The sequence below is a fragment of the Ambystoma mexicanum genome, chromosome 6q (genome assembly GCF_040938575.1).
Source record: "Ambystoma mexicanum isolate Mex_15411 chromosome 6q, UKY_AmexF1_1, whole genome shotgun sequence".
Taxonomy (NCBI): Eukaryota; Metazoa; Chordata; class Amphibia; order Caudata; family Ambystomatidae; genus Ambystoma; species Ambystoma mexicanum.
The window spans coordinates 122,418,011-122,438,928 of record NC_090937.1 but is presented as its reverse complement, the minus strand read 5'-3'; the positions used below and the strand labels follow the sequence as shown (position 1 = coordinate 122,438,928).

Sequence of the window (20,918 nt, the reverse complement as noted above, 5' to 3'; positions counted from 1 at the left end):
TAGGTTTGGTCCCTTTGTTCATTTTGTCTTTGGCGGGATTCATCAGTGAAGCCCGCCTCTGGCTCTAGTATGTCTGGCAGAGGCAGGATGTGAAGGAGGTGCCAGAAACTCCCTGTGCTTAATCCCCTTGGTTACAGGAATGCACCCAAAGGTGATTGGGTGGCTGGCTGTCCGGCAAGGAGAGCCACCCTGCTGTTTGACTGGCAGCTAGGCTGGAATGAATGGAAGAAACCTGCATAAAAGGCAAGGCTTTTTGGCTTGGAAGACAGAGTCGACCACTGGATGAAGGCATCCGAAGAAGAACTTGGAAGAGACGCCTGCTGCAACTCCTGGACCGTTGGTTTGCCCAGTGGAGCTCTGCTGCTGTGCTGAAGCTCAGAATTCGCCTCGACTAGAGGACCCCTGCAAGGACGACTTCTCCTCTTGAGTTGGTGGGACCACTCAACTCCAAAGTAAGCCACCTGGACATCCTCTTGAAGCTGGTTGTATTTCTACTGCATTTGCTGCTGGAACCGAAGAGCCAGGGAGAGGAACACCAGATTGTGTGCGTTTCTTTTAAGTTGGCCAAGAGCTCCAGAAGATCCTCTGGTCTACAAGGAAGAAGGTCTGACAGAGCCTGAGCCACCTCAACAGAGTGCTGGAACCTAGATGAAAGAAAACCCTATCTCAACAGCCAAGAGTCCGCGGTGGTGCTATTTGCTGAGACGCGAGGAGCTGAAAACGCGAAGTGCCACTGAATAGAAGTTGATCCTTTTCTGTCACTGACCATCCCGTTGCAGTGCAGGATTCTACAGACGTTCTCCCTCTTGTCCCCATGACTGAAGCCCAGGAATACAGGATCTGCAGAGCTGCACAGGAACAGAAGCCAGCTGGAACCATTTCTTCTAACCAAAGGTACTGTACAGTCTAAGAGAATGTACCGCTTGTTGCGTAGCCTCACTTATTCTCAGTGGAGATTTGTCTTGGTTGCTTCTCTAGAGTTACTATCAGCTTCTTTACCTCACAAGCCTAATCAGCTTGTGGCCCTACTTTGATTTCTTCTTTTCTACAAAGACTTCTAAAACATTGTGCAAGACTTTTACCTACCTGCAAAAATTGATTCAGCTCACCTAGACTTTTGTCCAATTGACTTTGGCCTGGCCTGGCTCCCTGAATGACTCTTCTAACCTCAGACTTTGTGTTTGGTCTTCCTTCCAGGAAGAGGTTAACTTATTTTGCATTGGCGGTTACCAAAAGTACTTACCTGCTTCAGAATATTTGTGAGTCCTCTTGTTTTATTCTAATAACCTTTTTCTTTGACATACTCCTAAGTATTGCTCTAAATGCAACAGTGCGTATTTGGAGTGTATTTTGGAGTGTATGTGTGTGTTACTATTATATTGTCGCTTCTGAAGAAGGCTTACTCAAACTGACTGTTAAATAAATTAATAATTATTTAATCAAGAAACCTTGTGTGTGGGAGCTTATTTGAATACGTGTCACTATAAATCTCTGTGTAACGACCCTACTGCTCACATTGACCCCTCTTGAGATAAGCCTGGCTGCTCCTCACGCTACCAACCTGTGTAGTACAGACCTATACCAAAGGTTGGGTTCTTATTGCCAGGAGGTACGGGTTGTTGTAGTGCACCCAAAGGGTACTGCATTCAATCTTGCCTAACACTGGGGTATTTGCATATCCGTAGTGCTTTGCATGCAAACGAATATTTTAAAACATCCCATGAAATTGTGGGCATTTTAACAAGAGGTCATGAATCTCCATGCACACATTTATGTTGCAGTGGAAATAAGATTCTTTGTAGCATCCCCTGATGGGTCGCATTATGCAACTGCTCAGTGCAACCATGTATTTATACAAGTGACCTGAGTTGCCATAGCATTCATTAAAGTGCATGCACAATGGAACTCTTCAAACTTCATAGGTATGCAGACAGCCTGAAAAGCATTTTAGAATTCAGTGTATCTGTGGCCCTAATGCTACATCTAAGTCGTGCCAGGTATGTTTCCAGACCCAAAATCTTTTGCCGCCAAAGCAGAAGAAATTGCAATGTTTCCCGCCCCTTATAGGGCAATGGTAGGTAATGGCAGCACTAATAAAGGCGGAGAGGTTGAGCATGAAATATGCCTCCCAGAATCCTTAGAAAAATATGTTGTTTTGTAAGATCACTCGTGCATAGTGGGGGTAATGTAAAACAGGGCTAGACCAGAATATCAAGCAGTGTCAAATTAATTTAGTTTTCTTACCACAGAAGGCAAATGGTAGGTGCCTGCTGCAACCTCTGTCTTATGAATGCTTGAGATGTAAGTAATTGTCTGTGTGCACTATATCCAGAGGGAGCTGGGCAGTGCCGCCCTGTGGGGGAAACTAGGCAGTCGAAATGTCACCCCCCCCCCCTTAAATGATCTCCCAATACGTTTTTAAATTTCTGCACTGCTTTATTTTGATCCGTTGTTGCAGGGCCCCTAAAAGGAGTGGTGCCCATAGGCCAGTGCCTTCTTGGCCTAATGGTTAATCTGGCACTGTAGCTGGGCAAGCGGCACATGCATACACCTTAGGAGTGACATAGCCGGGCAGCAGTCGACCAGGCGTTAGGGAGTTTTTCTTAAATATTTTGAACAGTTTATTAAATATCATTTTGAATGTCTATTTTGTATTTTGAAATAGCTGGGAGCATGCAAATAGACTCTGCTAGAAGGCATTGCAAAGTCATAACTAACACTAAGTCCAACAAGTGATTACAGCCGAGTAGCAATCCAGTGTTCTCCTGTAGGGTTGCAGTGATGTCAAAAAGAGATTGTAATAAACAAACATGCATACATGTCTTAATATAGCTATTGCAGTGATCACATTATCTGAACTTTCTACCGCGGTATTTCTACAGATACCCCAGGCTTCCGTCTAATGGTATCACAAGCTGTCACTCTTGATTAAGTAACGCAGGCTGAGTAATGATGCGCAGTGGCTAAACTAGCCAAACGCACAGGCGCGGGGCGCCCTCACTGCCCGGCAGCAGCTGTCACCAAGGTCAAGTACGCAGAATGAAACGAATCTCTCATGCTGCTGGTGGGTAGATGCACTTCTCACACTTGCTTAAATGGGTAAGTAGGGCACATTCGCACTTTGTCGTTTCCCGCATGCAAGCAGTTCTGTTCACGCTGTTGTTTGTGATTTGCTTTTAGCCCCTTTCCTCAATGGTGAGAACGCTCTCTTCTCGTTTGTCCCTTTTGACCTTCAATTGAAGACGGAACATTAACAGAGTGCTTGAAAAGTATAAACATTATAATGGCTTGTGTCAATTATGTTATTGAATGTGCAATGTTGTTTTCTTATTCATGGCTACCGAGTGCCTTTGCTGGCTAGTGACTGGATACTTAAGGGCTATGTTGCAAAGTGTCAATGGATCTATGACACAAAGGGCGTAATTCGCAGAACGTTTTCCAATGGGTTTTGCCATTATAAAACACCTCTTTAAATTAGACCCACATGGTATTTGTTAGGGTGACCAGATTTAAAAAGTAAAAAAATGGGACGGGGCATCTAACATAAAAGGAGGACTAACTCTTGAAAGTGGCTGTCAAGGCACTATGCTTCAGTAGCGTTTGGAGGAGAAGGGGGTTTAAGTGTCACAAACAAAGACCTATAATTGATTTATCACAAACTAACACTATCTTAAGTTGTAAAATGCAGCATTTCCTCTGTGCGAGATTGTGCATTCCTGCCTGCCAGCTATGAAGACCTACTACCAAAAACCAGGACCGCTGAAGTTTCCAGTGGAAACATTATCTTGAGAAAGGGGGACAGAGCACCAAATTCCGGGACAGTCCCGGCAAAACCGGGACGTCTGGTCACCCTAGTCTTTGTTGAATGTGATTCTTCAGTACCCCTCTATTTCGGCCATCATCAGATAATCGGTAGAGGCAGCTGGCAATGGAAGGTTGAAAAAGTGGTGTGTGCATGCAGGAGGATGTCCATCCATAATTCCGACCCTCGTTCGACGACTATACATCATTTTGAAATGGTACTGCAATTTCACAACTGAAGCGATCAAAGAATCACAAATAATATGATCAGGGAATCTAACTTATTTGGGGCTGGCGCAGCGAAGTTTGGTCCATTAAATCCCTTTTCTCTACGAAATGGTGAAAGTGAAATGCTTTGCCAGCAGAAATGTCAGCCTCCCCTACATTAAGGAGGTAAATGTTATGAGAGGGCCAGTTGCAGGTGAGCTGGTTGAGATCTGGATGCACCCTGGGTTGTGCTTCCAAATCTACCTGCACTTGGCACTTACCTGACAAAAAAAAAATGTGCTTTGCTTTTGTACCTGCGGCTGAGAAGTGGTTCTTGGACATCATTTATTGCCACAATAGTTTTTCTTTTTTTAATCCACAGCAAACGGCAGAAAGTACTAAAAGAATACAACATATAGACACTAAAAAATAATTTGCCAGCAATCTAACATTTATTCATGACACTGCAGGTGGCCAATGTGCAAACATCTCTCCACAAAAGCCCTGTAAATGCAGGCACTGTGAGTAATTTGTCCATCCACATGGTGGGTGTGCGCTGGTCTTGTTTTACATTTATTTTTATTAAATGGTATGATGGTAGACTAACCTCGGGAAATGTGTGGGGCTAAACCACACACATTTTCCTATGCTCGCACCACGAAAAAGCATAGACCTGTGTACTCTGGGCTGGACAACGCCTACAAGCACCGTCCATCCCTGTCCTATTTAGTTGGAATATGACAGCCAAGGAGTGCACAATGACATCTGCAGGAAGTGGAAGGACCAACCATCCCCCTGTCATGGTCGGCCTGATTAACTGACAAAGGTTCCATGGATCCGCCCAGCTATTTTATTAGGCCCTGCAGCTGGTGGCAGCGATTATCATACCAAAAAGGAGTATTTCTAACAGGCCCTCACTGGGCCTGGCTTACCCCAAGATAGTCACAGCAGCTAACAGATCAAAGGCAAAGAGGCTGCCAGATTGAAGGCTCTCAGCTTCTAGGGCCTGGTGTGCTTCCAGAAGGCTTGTTGAAGGGACCATCGTGGCTGGTAGTCCCTGGTCCAGTTCCACAGACTGCTGAGTTGCTTACTCCTTTGGGAGAGGGGCCGGTAGCCAATGAAGAACCTTCTTTGGTAGCAGGGGACTCAGTGACTTTAGAGTTGCCTGACACAGTGCAGGAACCTGAGGTGGAGGACCAGGTGAGTTCAGATCTTAAGGGCCTGCCCAACCTGGATGAGTTTGCATAAGCTTGAGGCCCCGATCAGACTGACTTCTTGAAACCCCAGGAAGAATGTCCTTGGTGGGGCTACAGAAGCAGGCAGAGGAACAGGCTAAGGACAAGGCCCCTGGACTGTTCAAAATATACTTGGAAAATGGTCTCCTGTACAGTGAGCCAAAAGACTCTGAGGATGAGGGCACCAGAAGGTTGGTGAGTCCCCAATGCTACAGAAGGTTCCTTTCAGATTTGGCTCACCAAATTCCTTTAGCGGATCACTTGGGAGTGACTAAGACATTGGACTGGTTGTCTGCAGACTTTTACTGGCCCCAGTTTGGTGTAAAAGTCAATGGATTTGTCTGGTTTTACCTGACTTGTCCGGCTTTTGGAAAGTCAAGCAGTGCCACAAAGGCCTCCTTAATGCCCCTTTTGATAGACTAAGCATGGACATTGTGTGTTCTTTGGATCCCCAAACCAGCTCAGGGAACAGATACATCTTGGTAGTATTAGACCACGCCACTAACTACCCTGAGGCTGTCCCTCTGAGGAGCATCAAAGCTGTGTGGTTGCAAAGCCTCTGATTGGGATATTCTCCCCCAAGGAAGTAATTTCTGACAGGTAAACAAACGTCATTTCAGTGTATATGAAGTCTATGTGGGAAGAGTCTGGAATCACCTAGCGGTTCTCTACATATTCCATCCATAAAAGAACAGGTTTGTTGAGAGGTTCAACAAAACCCGGCAAGGCAAGATAGCTGTCTTGTAAGTGCACCTAAAGAGAACGTGGAATGTTCTCCTGCCATGCCTGCTGTTAGCCTACAGAGAGGTGCCACAGAACAGAATAGGGTTTAGCCCCTTTGAGCTTTTGTTTGGATGCACTGTCTAGTGAGAAAGGGATGGGAGGGCAACCCCTCATCCCCCACATGGGATGTGATGCACTATGTGCTTGGCCTTCAGTCTAGAAAGACTAAGTACATGGAGCAGTCAATAAAGATTAGAAAGGCCAGTCAGGAGCTGATAAAGCACTGGCATGACCAGTAGGTCACACTGACAGTTTATTCTTCAAGCCAATGGGTGTGGATTTTGGAACCTGTCAAACCCAGTGCCCTTCAGGACAAGTGGACTGGGCCTTACTGTGTGCTGGAAAAAGTCAGTGACGTGAATTATCTCATTGACGTGAAAAGACCTAAACAGATGTGCTGGGTTTTTCACATCAACCGGCTAAAACCCCAATATTGCCAGGATGACCTGGTCATGGCATTAGTGACAGGTGGAGAGACTGAGGAGGAGACCGAACCCCTCCCAGACCTCCTGCACACTGAAGCAACAGATGGGTCAGTTGAAGGTATCAACCTTGCAACTGACCTGTCAGAAAAGCAACTGACAGACTGTTGCCATTTACTGTCACAGTTTGCCGGTCTAATTTCACTGTCTCCAGGTGGCACAGATTGGTGCACCCATGATGTGGATACTGGATACAGTAAGCCAGTGAAGAGCAATATTCAATGGATGTCCGATAAGGTCAGGGACACCATCACAGAGGGCTTTTCCAAGATGTAGTCCGTAGGAGTGATAGAGGCATCCGACAGCCCTTGGGTTAGCCCAGTGGTACTGGTCCCTAAAAAGACCAGTGGTGGGAAGGCTGAAGTCTGCTTTTGTGTGGACTACAGGGGGCTTGATTCTGTCATGAAGACTTATGCTCAACCCATTCCTTGGGCAGATCTGCTCATTGACAAGTTTGGCACTGCCAAGTTCATGAGAAGGTTTGACCTCATGGCAGGGTACTGGCAGGTCGACTTAACAGACAGAGCAAGAGAGAGGCCAGCGTTCTCAACCCCAGAAGGACATTGATAGTTTTCTGTGATGTCCTTCGGAATGAAAAATGCCCCAGCCACTTCTCAGAGGATGGTTAACCAGTTTTTGTCTGGAATGGAAAACGTCAGTGTTGCCTATTTAGATGGCATTTCTGTGTTCAGCCACAGCTGGGACGATAACTTATCCCACCTGAAACACGTGATTCAGGCACTGCAGTATGCAGGTCTTACGATCAAGGCTATGAAGTGTCAGTTAGCGCAGGGAACAGTGACTAACCTAGACCACCGGGTCAGTGGAGGTAAGAAACAACCTCTCGACTTCCCTACCACACAGACACAGGCGGGAGCCTTCGTATGTCTCACTGGGTACTAGCAGTCATTCATCAAGGGGTATGGGGCCCTGGATGATGTAACTTTCAAAAAGATGCCAAAGAAAATAAATTAGACCCCAACCTGTCAAACCTCCTTTCAGGATTTGAAGGATGGATTCTGCAGGGCCCCAATTCTGAAAGTGCCAGACTGTGGGTCCTTATCCAGACAGACGCCTATGACTTTGGAATTGGAGCAGTGTTAGTACAGCTGAACTCTCAATGGGTAGAGCAAATTGTCGCCAACAATAGGAGGTGAAAAACAAAAAGGGAAATTAACTGAGCCATCATTGATAAAGAGGCTTGTGCGGTCGCATGGGCAGTAAAGAAGCTGAAACCCTACATCTTTGGGTAGAACTTTACTATCCAAACAGACCACAGGCCTCTTCGATGGTTAAAGGCCATGCCAGGGGAGAACCCTAAGGTTTTGCGTTGATCCATATCCCAACAGGGATTAGATATGGACATGCATCACAAGCCGGCTCCGAGCATGGAAACACAGATGGCCTCAGCCAGTATTTTCCTCTAGATGACAAACCAAACCCTCAGTAGGGTGTTGGTTCGCATGTTGAGGCGGGGGGCATGTGAGGAATTCGACCATCTGCATGGTGGTTGTGCGCTTGCCTGGGCTTTTTTAAAATATTTATTTAAATGGAATGATGGTACACCAGTCTGAGATAAATGTGTGGGGCTCATCCATGCACATTTCCTATGCTCGCACACAACAAAGCATAGACCTGCTCCAGGCTGGCCAATGCCTACAAGCACTGTCCGCCCCAATCACATTTATTTGGAATATAATAATCAAGCAGTGCACAATGACATCTCCAGGAAGGAAGGGGGAGGACCAACTTCCCCCATGCCATGGTCAGCCTGATAAACTGACAAAGTCTCAATGGATATGCTTTCCTCTTTTGTTAAATCCTGCAGCTGGTGGCAGCAATTATCATACCAGCGAGGGGCATTTCAAATAGGCCCACATGAGGCTTGGCTGTGGGGGTTAACAAAAGTGGCAGGAAACCCAACAACCTTTTATATGCAACTCTGTCAACCTGAAGCTAGCTCCCTCCTCTTGTATCCATGGTTGTGAATTGTCATGTCTGGGTCTGTTGTTTACAGTAGGCCACCCCGCTAGGTACGAGAATGTGGTTTGCAGGAGCCAGAGAGTCTGGTCTCACTGCAGCTTCAAGGGAGACCTGTGGCATTAACAGGGACCACACAGAGAGAACCATTTACAAGAGAGACTCTTTGCTCAACAACAGGCAGGAAAATGGGTGGTACTTAGTATCACAAAGGAGTGTGGCCAGAGCTCTTTCTGTTGAGAGAAGGGTTCTGCCATTTTAGTTCTGGGGCACACCTTGTTCCTATGTTCACTCCTTTACCTTCCCTGTTGCTAAGACCTCATGCTTACAGGAGATTGTTGGTAGGGAACCCAGAATTGGTTCATTAAGGTAGGCCTCTTTTTGTAGATCACCTGAAGACTTCCCAAGAAGTCAGTAAGAAGAGCTCAACCTCAGACCCTGGCTGAATGTAGAGTCTACCTTACATATTCTGCCAGTAAAGGAAGGCAAGGATATCCAAAGAGGGAAGAAAGATACCACCCCTAAATATCTCACATAGAACAGAGGGAGATACAGAACCCAGAGGACCCTCCAGCTGCTCCAGAACTGGTACCCAGCAAGCACAAAGTGTGGCTATGGAGCAAGCTTCCTGGACAGGGAGTGCCAGAAGGTCTCGGAACCTAAAATCAAGAACAAGGCAGCTGCCTGCAGCACATTCCAAAGCTGTAAGCCGTCCACCTTAAAGGACGACACAGGCCCATTGAAGAAGCTGGGAGGAGTGCCTCAACAAGCATTTACCAACGTCTGCCTTAAAGGACATTTTTGAGCCAGTCGTGTACCTCGATCTGCAAACCAACGGCAACACTGACCGTTGTCCGGCTGCAATCATTTAAAGTCATCTGAGATGTCCCAACCGTGCTTCAGAACTGCTAATCAGTACTGAGACAAGGATTCCTGACCCCAAGCTGCTGTGTAGGCCAGCCTGCATCCATCTGTCCAGCTTTTCTCATCAGACCGTCTTGCTGGAATGATACAAGCAGCTGACCCCCATCTCAAACTCTGTCACAGAAGCCTGCAAAGCGCCCTGAAGCCAACTTGACCCTTTCAAACACCAAAAATATCTACATCACAAGGTACATTGTGGTTCTGCCCGCTGGCCTTTCCCAGAAGGCCCCTTGAGACATATTAAGGCCCATTGTTCCCAATGTGATGAAGCCAAGTAAACTTAAACTATTGTGGTTATTAACCCTACGGACTCCCCTCCTGTCAGTATCCAGAGTGTATCCATTTTACTTCTTTGAAACTGTCTGTCCTCTGCAGTCCCTTACAGGGTGGGTTGTATTTTGTAGTGTTGTTAGACTGTCTGTTGTGATATAAATAAATTAGATATTGTTGATACAACCTTTACTGGACAGTCCCTTTTACCATTGGGTAATAATTGTAATTTCGCTCTGTCGCAACTAACCAACGATCCACAACGATAAGCCTGCCGTTCTGTCCACATTACCAAAATTGGACAAGAAGGTTTATAATTTGATTGTTATTCCAATTTGTTCAGATCCATTCTGGTGTATTAGTGTGTGGGACTGTTTGATGGTTAAGAACCCTATATTCACCCCTGGACCGCTGGTACCCTGAAAGTTGATTCGTCACAGGCACATATCACATTCTATGAACACAGGAAGAATGCATTAAAATAGCATAATTTACTTAATGTACACTTTGAGTCCCCGCCAATTAGTGGAATACATGGCAGGTTTTGTCTGCAGTATGTCGAACGTCTCAGAAGGTATAATGATAAAGCTTAGAATTATCTGCATTGTAACGCATGTAAGTACTAGGCTTAAAAGCTCTTTGCATCTCCTTTTGCCTTCATGCATAATGAATACTGTATGTTTACATAACACATACCATAAAGTGCATTCCTCCGTTGAGCCTGTATAATCTGTTATTATCCAACCAAATCAGATTATTGAGTGATAAAAGAAAGCTAAGGTATGTGCAGGTGCAGTGTGTACCTCAGAAACTTCCTTTGTTACTTGTTTAACCTTGTGAGGAGGTTGTCAACAAAGAAGGCACCAGGGCCCTTCTGCTTCTCGATCCTTTCAATTGAAATGGGCCTCGAACTTCAGGGCAGTCTAATCACAGAGTGAATTCGGTTATTAATTCAGTGCACTTAATATGCACTTTGCCACATGCCCATTACTATCTGTCTTTTCTGGGCCCTCCGTCCATCAGCTTCCTTGATCTTTGTGCAGTATCTAGCAGTGTTCTCATCACCTTGCATCCTGGTGTTTCCAGTACATTAACAACTTGCTGACCAAGAGCCGGTGATAACTTTTAAGTCGGAGGGGGGGCGTAATATTTGCCATTAAATGGAGGCTTAAAAGCAAAATATAATGCTTTTGCCCCGCCATGTAAAAGTCTGCCCCATTGTCTTCTGTTCCAATGTATAGGGGAGGCAGAAAGGCGGAGTTTCCATCTCTGCTTTGCTTTTCTCCTCATTTTTAGAAGAGGGCCCAGATGTACGTCATGCAGCAGTGAAACAAATAGATTCTAATAGAATACGCCTATTTACACCTGGTAAACAGCAGGCAGATTCCATTGAAATCCATCAAAACACGCTGCTGCAATTGCAGGCAGTTTTATATTTCTCACATAGTGGAGAGCAAAAGCGAAGAGCAGAGGCATTTTCGCCCTGATTTACTCTTCACGTTTATACTCCGATTTCTGAGTGTTGAAAATTGCATGCAGGTGACGCATTAGCAGAAAAGTACTAAGGTTGGCCGTCCTCTTGATGCAATTTGCATTTTTTTAAAAATAAAATGGCACCCTTAGTGTTTCAGATCCCTGCTGGCTGCCTGTCACGTGATAATCTGCAGGTATTAACAGCCTCCCTGCATTCCTTTACCTCTTCATTGTAATATATGCACCACAGAGGTGCCTGGGACTGGGGCCCACAAGCAGCATTTGAAATGGGCCCCCATGCTGTTATGTCAATGTTGAAGTCTCTTTAAGACAGAGATGTTCTAACAGCCAATGCGGCCATAGCACTGAAGCTGCGTGGCCAGTACATTGGGCACATGTTGCTGTTTAACATAGCGGGCAGAGCTTAGATTTATAAAGAGGTCACACAGCCCTTCGGTAATAGCAAATCGTATGTACTTCAGCTTTTGCCTTGGAATTTGGCATGCTCACAATTTTGCACGGGTCTCATCATCCTAGTAAATCAAGTATGGAATGGCCTTAGCACTAGAGCAAACTTGGCCTTGGTGCAAAAATGCATTGAATTAGATTAGTTCATATTGTCATAAGGCAAAATTGCACTTATACATGTGCCAGGTTTATGTGGTATGGCTCCAGGTGGGGCCCCTATGCCCACACAAGGGTAGGTGCCCTGCTTTCCACCTAGACCCCATGCCTCTCTTAAGTGTTGGTGAGGGCAAAAGCAGTCTGAAAAAACACACTTTTTATGGCATCAATATTGGAATCAAATATATTTTGACAATAAGGGCATTATTATTTATTTTTAATTGTTTTTTTATAACATACCTGAGTTCAATTTCTAAGCCAGGATCCGGGATTCGAACCTCTGTTGCGTTGCATGGTCTTGCTTACAAGCCCAGCACGTTGCCTGTGTGCTATCCTCCGTTCATATCCCTGTGCATATGTGCACATTGAAACCATGCACCTAGTTTGGTAATACGGCACCTATGTTTCTGCTAACTGGTAAATTACCACAATACGAACATGATAATCCTCTATGTTGATGAACAACCTGTCGTACAAAGCGTCCTAGAAACGGCAGTAGGGGATATCAAAAAGTAACATATGTATGACATCAGAGGTCCTAAAATTGTGCAGGATATGTCTTGACTGACTATGTCTCGTACAAAGCGTCATAGAAACGGCAGGAGGGGATATCAAAAAGTAACATATGTATGACATCAGAGGTCCTAAAATTGTGCAGGATATGTCTTGACTGCTGGGCATAGAGACCCACGCTCTTCCTCACTGATGACACCTAGTGTGGCCAAAACGTGTCTGGGATTCTTGTGGTCTTGTGCAGAAGGGATATGACCTAGCAGTTCGGGCTCTGCTGCCCCTTTGGGGGTGGAGCCAAGCCTGATTTGCATATGATCTTTCCCCCTTCTGTGATGGCTTGGTAGGTGTAGAACACTGGTCTGGAGGGTGCCCAGAGCAATTGCCAGAGCTTTAAGATTAATTCTAAATCTTCCAGCCATCACCGATTTGTTTTGCTCTGCCTTCACTTCCTTCTTAGTCCAGCTGCAAACTTGCCTCAGAGAAGAAAGTATGTGCTGTTAAGATCTGTGCAAACCTGTAGGCCACATGCTTGAACGGTACTGAGGATGGCTCAGCTTTTCATCCTGAGATTGACACATTGAGGGTCAATACGAGTATGCCGGTCCAGAAATAAGGTGCAATTAACAACGTTTACCAGCACCTTTTCTGGACCGGCATACTCTGAGTCTGCTAGTAGGGGCAGTGAACTACTGCCGGTAGCCGCAATGACCTGGTAATTGCCCATTCCCAGGTGCCGGTAAAATTCGCAAGTTTGGCGGTCGCCTGCTGGTTTTAACGGCAAGGCTACCGCCGAACTTGTAATGAGGCTAACTGTGTTTTTAACAGCGCTGGGAAACTGCAACTCTATATAGTAGCAAGTATATATTACAACTTGGTATTTTTGTATTTAAGTCGAGGCATGAAACACTACAACAAATTGTCTTTTACTGTAAAGGGACATGCTTAAAACACAACCTATATGCTAAAGAAGCTGTACTATCCAAGCTGTGTATAATTAAGGACCGTAGTTCATGATCAGGGCTTGTTATTATTTCGCTTGATTGACTCACAGTGGCTTTTTTTCCCTCTAGGTTGTGACCTGTATGCCTTTTGCGGGGCACTGTTTGGGATAACCTCCATGATGACTCTGTTAGCAATTTCAATCGATCGCTACCTTGTCATCACAAAGCCGCTGCAGTCGATCCGGTGGTCTTCCAAGAAGCGCACGTCGCAGATCATTGTCCTCGTGTGGCTCTACTCCTTGGTGTGGAGCTTGGCCCCATTGTTCGGGTGGAGTACGTTTTTCTTTTTTCCTCCTCAACCCATGCCTCTGTACAGGTTTTTACTTGTGTGCTGTGAAGGTTATCGTCCCCAGCTAGATTCATGATTAAGACGTGATTACGAATAAATGTGGCTGACCAGACTGCAAAGCTTAGTGCGTCATTGATTTCAAGCCTATGCACAGATACATGGAAAAATTGATGGTCAGACAAGGTTCTCATGAGTATCTTCCATGCACCTAGAAACCACGTTTTAGCCATTTTCTTTGAAGGTGGACACAGGACGCAGGCCTGTGTTTTATACTCAAATTACTTGGCATTTAGCTCCTCAGATGTTACCCGTGGATTGTAAAGGCAATAAAGCCTTTTGTGGCTGGGTGTACTGGCTGATGATAGCCCTTAACCATTGGCAATTCCCCTCAGTTTGCCCAGGTCTGTTACCTCGGCCTGGCAGGTCTGGCAGGCTGGTACTTCCACCTTGGGATTGATCATCACATTATAGGGCCTCATCACGAGTTGGCCGGTAGCCCTTAAATGCGGTGGGAACAGGGTTACCGCTGAACTTAAGGGTCCACTCAATCATGAGTATGGCGTGTTTACCCCCAGCTCAATGCTGGCGGTAAACACACTGGAAAAATGTAGATTTTCGATGCAATTACCGCCAGCGGTATTACCACACAGTAATTGCGCCGAAAATCTGCATTGTGACCAATGGCCCCAATAGAGAATGGGAAATAACATTTACCGCCCAACCCGTGATCTGGCGGTAATACCAGCAGACGGGTGGGCAGTAACGCAAATAAAGTTGGGCGGTAACCCACTTGGGATAACACCCAATTCTTGATGAGGCCCTATTTCTAAAGTCAGAAGAATACCATCCACAAACAGCATAGGCATTTCACAGTGAAAGTCATAAAATCCAGATACTTGGACATTTTTGATCACTTGCATTATTCCCATTTTGTAAATTTACTTTATAACATCTTGTTGGAAGAGATAGTTTATCTAAATATTCCTGGATGCCTTCAAGTTTTAATGGCAGTTCTCTGCATGAACTGATTTATAGTAGCTTAGCCGTATTACCTATTTCTGCATATTAATTTATCATGTTGTTATCTTTTTCATCTTACATTTCCGTTACCATTTTTATGACTTCTTCCATTTTTGTCATTAATGCAAGCCATGTACCCGTCTTGTTACAATTTTTTAATTGCTTATATGGAGAATAATCCTTCAATTAATTGGATTCGAATTACAAGTTGAGAGCTTGGGGAGCCTTGCTCAGTTCCTCTCACATTTCTTTGAACAGACCAAGGGGCTGATTCATGGAATATTTTGCGTGGAAAATCAGTACTTGACACGTCTATTTTACCACAAAACCCCCTTCGTAGATTCATGGAATTGACTTTGCAGGATTTGTCTGTACACTGCGTGGCCATCGCGCTCTTTCGGCATGTCCCTGCGAGCAGTAGATTGCATTGTGCAAGGCTACTCGCCGAGCGTGGGAGTGGCCAGTGCAGAGACCAGAGTAGGAGGCAGAACATGCAAAATGGGCAAGAACAAGGGAAATAGTGGGTGTTCCGAGGGACAGCCCATGTGAGGCAATCGCACGCCCCCATACTGTGCAAAATAAAGTGTATTCATGCACCTGAACGCGCAACCTTACATCGGGGAAATGACCACGCAAAGCTCCCGATCTAACCCCGACCTGAAGGCAGGCGTACAGACACTCGCGCATAGGAATCACTGCGTAAAGGTAAGATCAGATGTTGGATTTAGGGGTGTTTGCACGTTGTCTGGGTTCCGATCAGACTTAATGGTGCGCATAAGCAGTGTAGTGGGGTGCAGGTACGGTTTACAGGGGTTTGCATGCAGATTGACTGGGTAATTACTTGAGCTATGGGAAATGGTACGCATATTGTCAGGATGCTGGTAACAGTTACTGGGGACCCCATGCAATGTCGCAGAGGTGTTGGCTTGGTTGCGGCGGACCACACGCAGGAGTACTGGGGGGCATGAGTTTATGGCTGAGAAGCACGCACAAATAGCTATTAGTGGTTAGTTCTACTTTGCAGGTCGAGCGTCTCAGGGCCGCTGTGGCCACGACTTGCGCCTAGGGTTACTTTGTGGGAAACATTCCATGTATGGTAGAGCGCTCACGAAAACCTCTGCACACAGGGACTCACAAAGTCGATCTTGTTGCGCTAACTTTGGGAGATCTATGCGCACTTTTCCATGAATCGGGCCCCTAATGTTGTTTCAAATTAGTTATGTTTCTTCACAGTATCTTTGAGTGTTATGATTATGGAATCCATAATCTTGTATGTTTTTATATTTGTTCTGCTAGAATATTCCATAACATACCCTCTGTTTTAATCTTTTAGAGAGTGGCAAAACGTGGCTTTGGTTAAATTAATAAAAATCGCTTAGCGGCCGTAAACATAGTATTTATCAGATTTGTTTTTGTTTAGTTGCCAATTAAATTGTATGTTCACAGAATATTCTTGAACTCTAGTGTGTACTTCAGCATAGTAGAACTTCAGCAACCACGTTCTAGAGATTATTAAATCTGTCTAACATGAGAGCAACAATAATATTAAAATAGCCTCCAACAATCAGAGGCTTCAGAAATACTGTTATCTCCAGTTATAAATACTTAACATTTTGTTCATTACCTATGTTAGGACCATAGAATGAAAATAGAGTAATATATAGTTTTCCTGGCCTTTGAATAAAGCTGTTACCCACCTACCTCTCTTATAATAAAATGTTGTTGTTAGTTTAAGTCCTGATTTATTCAAGTTAGTATTGCAACCCCCAAGTTTGCAGAGTTAGAACTGTAAATTGTCACTTTTAGCCACCTGCAATTTTGATGTTAATTCAGTGTTTGTAAAATGTGATGTTTATTATAGCAAATACCAACTTATATATTTGTTTATGTATTAATATGGCTTTCAGCACTGCTGTGGGGGGCGGACATATGCGGTAACGGCCCACAAGCCTGTGCCTAGGTAGGGCCAAGCAAAACCATTCGCACCCTGGAGTTTATCCGGGGTGTGATTGTTTGATTTTTTTTCCTGAGATGGTCTGCGCAAGTGTCACCAAACTCCCAAGAAAAAAAGATGGCTGCCGCTATAGGGAAAAGGGAAGAAGTCCCTGTTCCATATCTATGGCGATGGGAAGGAGCATGTAGAGCACCGGGACCAGAGCACAAAGCTACAGTCCAGTAGGGAGGCAGGGAGGGGTGGAAAGGGGGTATGGTTTGTTTTGGGGAGTGGGGAGGCAATAGGGAGAGGTTCCCTGTTGCATCCCCACATTAAAAAAGATGGCACCACCCGGGGGAGGGCCCCAGGTGGCTGGAAACAGCAGACAGAGAATGTGTATTCTAGCCCGCTGTTCCAGCCACCCTTCCCCGGGTGCGAATAAATTCAGTTTCGCAGAGAGATTTTTCAAAAGTACATGAAAGAGATGTAATAGAGATGATAGCAAAGGAGGAGTGAGAGGCAATGTGGGAGACACAAAGGTAAGAGTAAGACTGGGGAGGAGGTGAATAAGGGACACAAACGTGCACATGCAAAAGCTGTAGTTGAGAGGGATACTGAGTGTAATTCTGGTGGCAGGGGCAAGAAACCACTAGTGTAACAGGGGCCCCCGTACCACCCACTGTGTGGGGGGCCCAGCAACCAACTGTGTTCTGGAAGGGGGCCCCAAATTGTTTGCACTTTTTTTTTAACATTTTCTTTTTGAATTCACTCTGCATTTCTAAAGAAATAATTTATGTAACAGAAATAATCACTTTATGAAGGCAGAGTGAATACAAAAAGTTTGGTGGCTACCCACACCCCATGACATGAAGACCCCAGACTGGAGGCCTCCATGTCATGGGGTGGTGGAAGCCCTAGGACTTAAAAAATAGTTTATTTTTTAAGTCACTCTGCCTTCATGGTTCAGTCCTTAACGGAAATAATTTCTTTATGAAGTCAGAGTGACTTCAAAAATAAACAATGGGCCTCATTACGAGCATGTATGGCAGGCACGGCTACCGCCATGCTCGCTATCAGCACTGCCTCCAGCGATTGGGCAATAACTGGCCCATTACAAGATGAATGGGCCGGTAATTGCCCATTCACGGGTGGCGATATTGCCGGACTCCCAATCCCCATTCGGCCCCATAGAGCAGAATGGGGGTGGGGAGCATGATTGTGCTGGCACCGTTGATAACAGTGCTGGTGCAATTACAAGTTCTGCTTGCGGGTGCCGCACAGCCCGCCAGGGTTGTCAGGAACACGCAAGCAGAACTCGTAATGCAGCGGGACGGTATGAACGGTGCCGGTGCCTTACCGTCACCGTTCATACCATCACCGCCAGGGTCCTAATGAGGCCCAATGTATTTTTTAAGTACTATGTCTCTCCTCGAGCCATGAAATGTGCGTGTGTGAGTGATGAAAGAGTGCACACAAATGTATGGGGGGCTGGGTATGCACGTGTGCATGTACGGTGAAAAGATGCACACTTAAATGAATGGGTGGCTGCCTGGGTGTGCCTGTATGGTGAAAGTGTCCACACTTAAATGTATAGGTTACTGTCTGTGTGAGTGTATGGTGAAAGGGTGCACACAAATGTATGGGTGGCTGGGTGTGCGTGTACGGTGAAAGGATGCACACTTAAATGTATGGATGGCTGCCTGGGTGTGCCTGTATGGTGAAAGGGTGCACACTTAAATGTACGGGTGGCTGCCTGGGTGTGCCTGAATGGTGAAAGAGTGCACTCTTAAATATATGGATGGCTGGGTGTATATATGGTGAATGGTGTGTGTGCTTGTGTTCAGGGGCACAACAAAACCTACATTTCAGGGGGGCTAACCCTTCAAATGTTGGTAGAGGTGCTAACTTCACGTGTGGTGAAGAGGAGAAAACTTATTTGTGTGGGGGCATCTGACTTCTTCACGCATTTTAATGAGACTATTGTGGGTGGCTGGGGTTGTGCAATGAATCATAATAGTCGTCCATGTCCATGCTAAGGAGGCATGATATGTGGTATTAGTGGCTAGAGAGGCATTTTGGTGCGGCCAGTCTAGTCATTCCTCAGTTTGGTATGACTTTTTTTAACTGGGCATTTATGATAAAGCAGTCCTGCTAAGTGTAATTACCTGGCTAGACTGGCATTTAGGTTCTGCCAGCCTATCTGTTTCTTACTGCGGCAATGTATATTTTTCTGGGAATCTGTGATAAAATGATATGTTATGATATGATAAGTCATATATAACGCACCTGTAACAAGTGTTTTTGGGCACAACAAGACAAGGAAAACTGAGGGAGGACAAGACAAAGATCTTACTAAGCCTTGTGTCATTCAGATCGTGCAAGTGCGAGAACGAGAATTATAAGGGGAAAGTGAGGGGGAAGTGCAAGGGGGAGGGGAAAACAGGGCAGCAATGCTCTTAGTAAGTGCCGCCAGGGGAGTGCAGCTCTGGGTAGTTGTGAGATATATTGACCCACTCCTCTATCTCATGCAGCATCACTCTGATAGTTATGGTGCAAGAAACAGCAACAATGGCGGAAAAATTCTTTTGTGCGGTAAAAACCTCAAAAACCTCTTGTTTCAACGCACAAAAAGATGGATGCATGACCTGCGACCCGTGGTGCATATGTGGTGGGATAGAGCACACACTGCAGAAAATGTGCCTGTGGGCTCCATGGCCAGCAAACAGAGTGCAGCGAGAGAAGCAGCGCTTTGCAAATGAAAGTCCAAAATGTGCCTATAAAGGACATTTGCTTTGTTGTTAAAAACTCCAAAATGCCTATACACAACACTTCTCAACATTCAAAATCTTGCTTGGCGCTAAAATTCATGTAATCTAATGAAGCATGGCGAGTATACAAAGTCCTAAAGTGTAAAGAGCAAAACATTTCCTCAGACAAACCGGATTGTCTGTAAACTGACAGCTCCTGTCAAAATCTGTGTGCCGTGAACTGAGTTACCTGTGAATGACAGCTGTCAGATGAGCTCCTGATGAAACTTCAAAGCATCTAAACTAAAAGTCTGCCGGATTAGCAAACATAAAAGGATTGTTGCTAAAAGGAATACAGATCTCAGTTGTGTTGTTGATCCCACAGATTTAAAGCTATGAAAGCAATGTATTTATGGTTGATGCAACAAATTTGGTTTCTGCTGGACTTTAATTATTAATAATAAATTAGCCTGGCTGAGCTGCAAGAAGTGGAAAAACAGGTTTCTCCCAAGGGGAGGGAAATCCTCTCACCAGAAACTCACTGATAGGTGATAATTGTGGGTTAGGCCAGACACTTGTCTACAGAAAGAGAATGAACAATGGCAGATCCTTCAGCCCAGGAAATGGATGTGTAAAAGGGTCGTAAACTACTCCTGGAAGGACTTCCCAAAAGGAGGGGGTTGTTCCTGGACTAGAGGGAGAGACAAATGGGCAGACTGTTTGCTGTTAAGAATGAACAATGAACAATTTGTAGAAACTCATAACTTGTGATTCAAAGTGGTGAAAAATATAAAAAGGACAGATCTGTAAGTCTAATTTTTGGCTGCACGTTTTAAGAGGCGGTAGAACTGTGTAACATGTGCTGGACAGGAATGGCAATATATGTCGTTTTATGTGACTGTGTTAATGCTAGAATTGTACAACTTTATACACACATCCCTATGGTAAACACACACATGTGTGGAAATTTGCAGACCATTTTGAAAATGTGTTTATGGAAAAAAAGGACAAAATTCTGTAGATAGGTGAAACAAGATCCGACAGCTGCAGGATTTTGTTGAACAGATGCTACATAAAATATGGAATCTTTGTGTGTGATTTGTGTAGAGGTGAGCAAGGTAGAAATATGTATTTAGGATAAAATCCGATTTTGACACTAGTGGCTGAGGGGAGGTTTCTAAGGACTGTAAAGGTAAACCATAAATGTGACATCATCCGGCCTTGATCCAATCACTCAGATGCAAGGCGGAGATGATGTCCTCACCCAATCCCAGTTCACAGGGACAAACTTAGCTAAACCGGCCTATACACCCATTTTGTGATGTCATTTGAAAGGATAAATAGAGCCAGCTGACAACACAAAGGAACTCACTGATTCACTCACTTTCCTGATTCTGGCAAAGCACTCTGATCCAGCATTCAACATCCAGCTTCAACATCCTTCCAGATCTAGATGCCAAGAGCCTTGCCAAACAGTAGAGAACTATTGACTTTCAGCAAGGCCTAAATCCTCCAACTTATTCTCGCAACCCAGTGAAGCACTGTGGTGTGGGAAGGCCTTCGGAACTAGTATCCTGAAAATCTCTGGCTTGCCACCACAAGACTTTCCGGAGGAACTCGCTATCCAGCTGATTTG

General features: G+C 45.1%; 1 protein-coding gene across 2 annotated transcripts in view; it reads left to right on the top strand.

Moving 5' to 3' along the window:
- Positions 1 to 20,918, top strand: part of LOC138515816 (melanopsin-like) — an 894,150-nt gene that overhangs the window by 425,520 nt on the left and 447,712 nt on the right. For both annotated transcript variants that reach the window (XM_069630561.1, XM_069630560.1), the window contains exon 4: positions 13,363 to 13,566. In XM_069630561.1, coding sequence (XP_069486662.1) covers positions 13,363 to 13,566 — 204 coding nt within the window. The remainder of the gene's footprint in view (positions 1 to 13,362; positions 13,567 to 20,918) is intronic.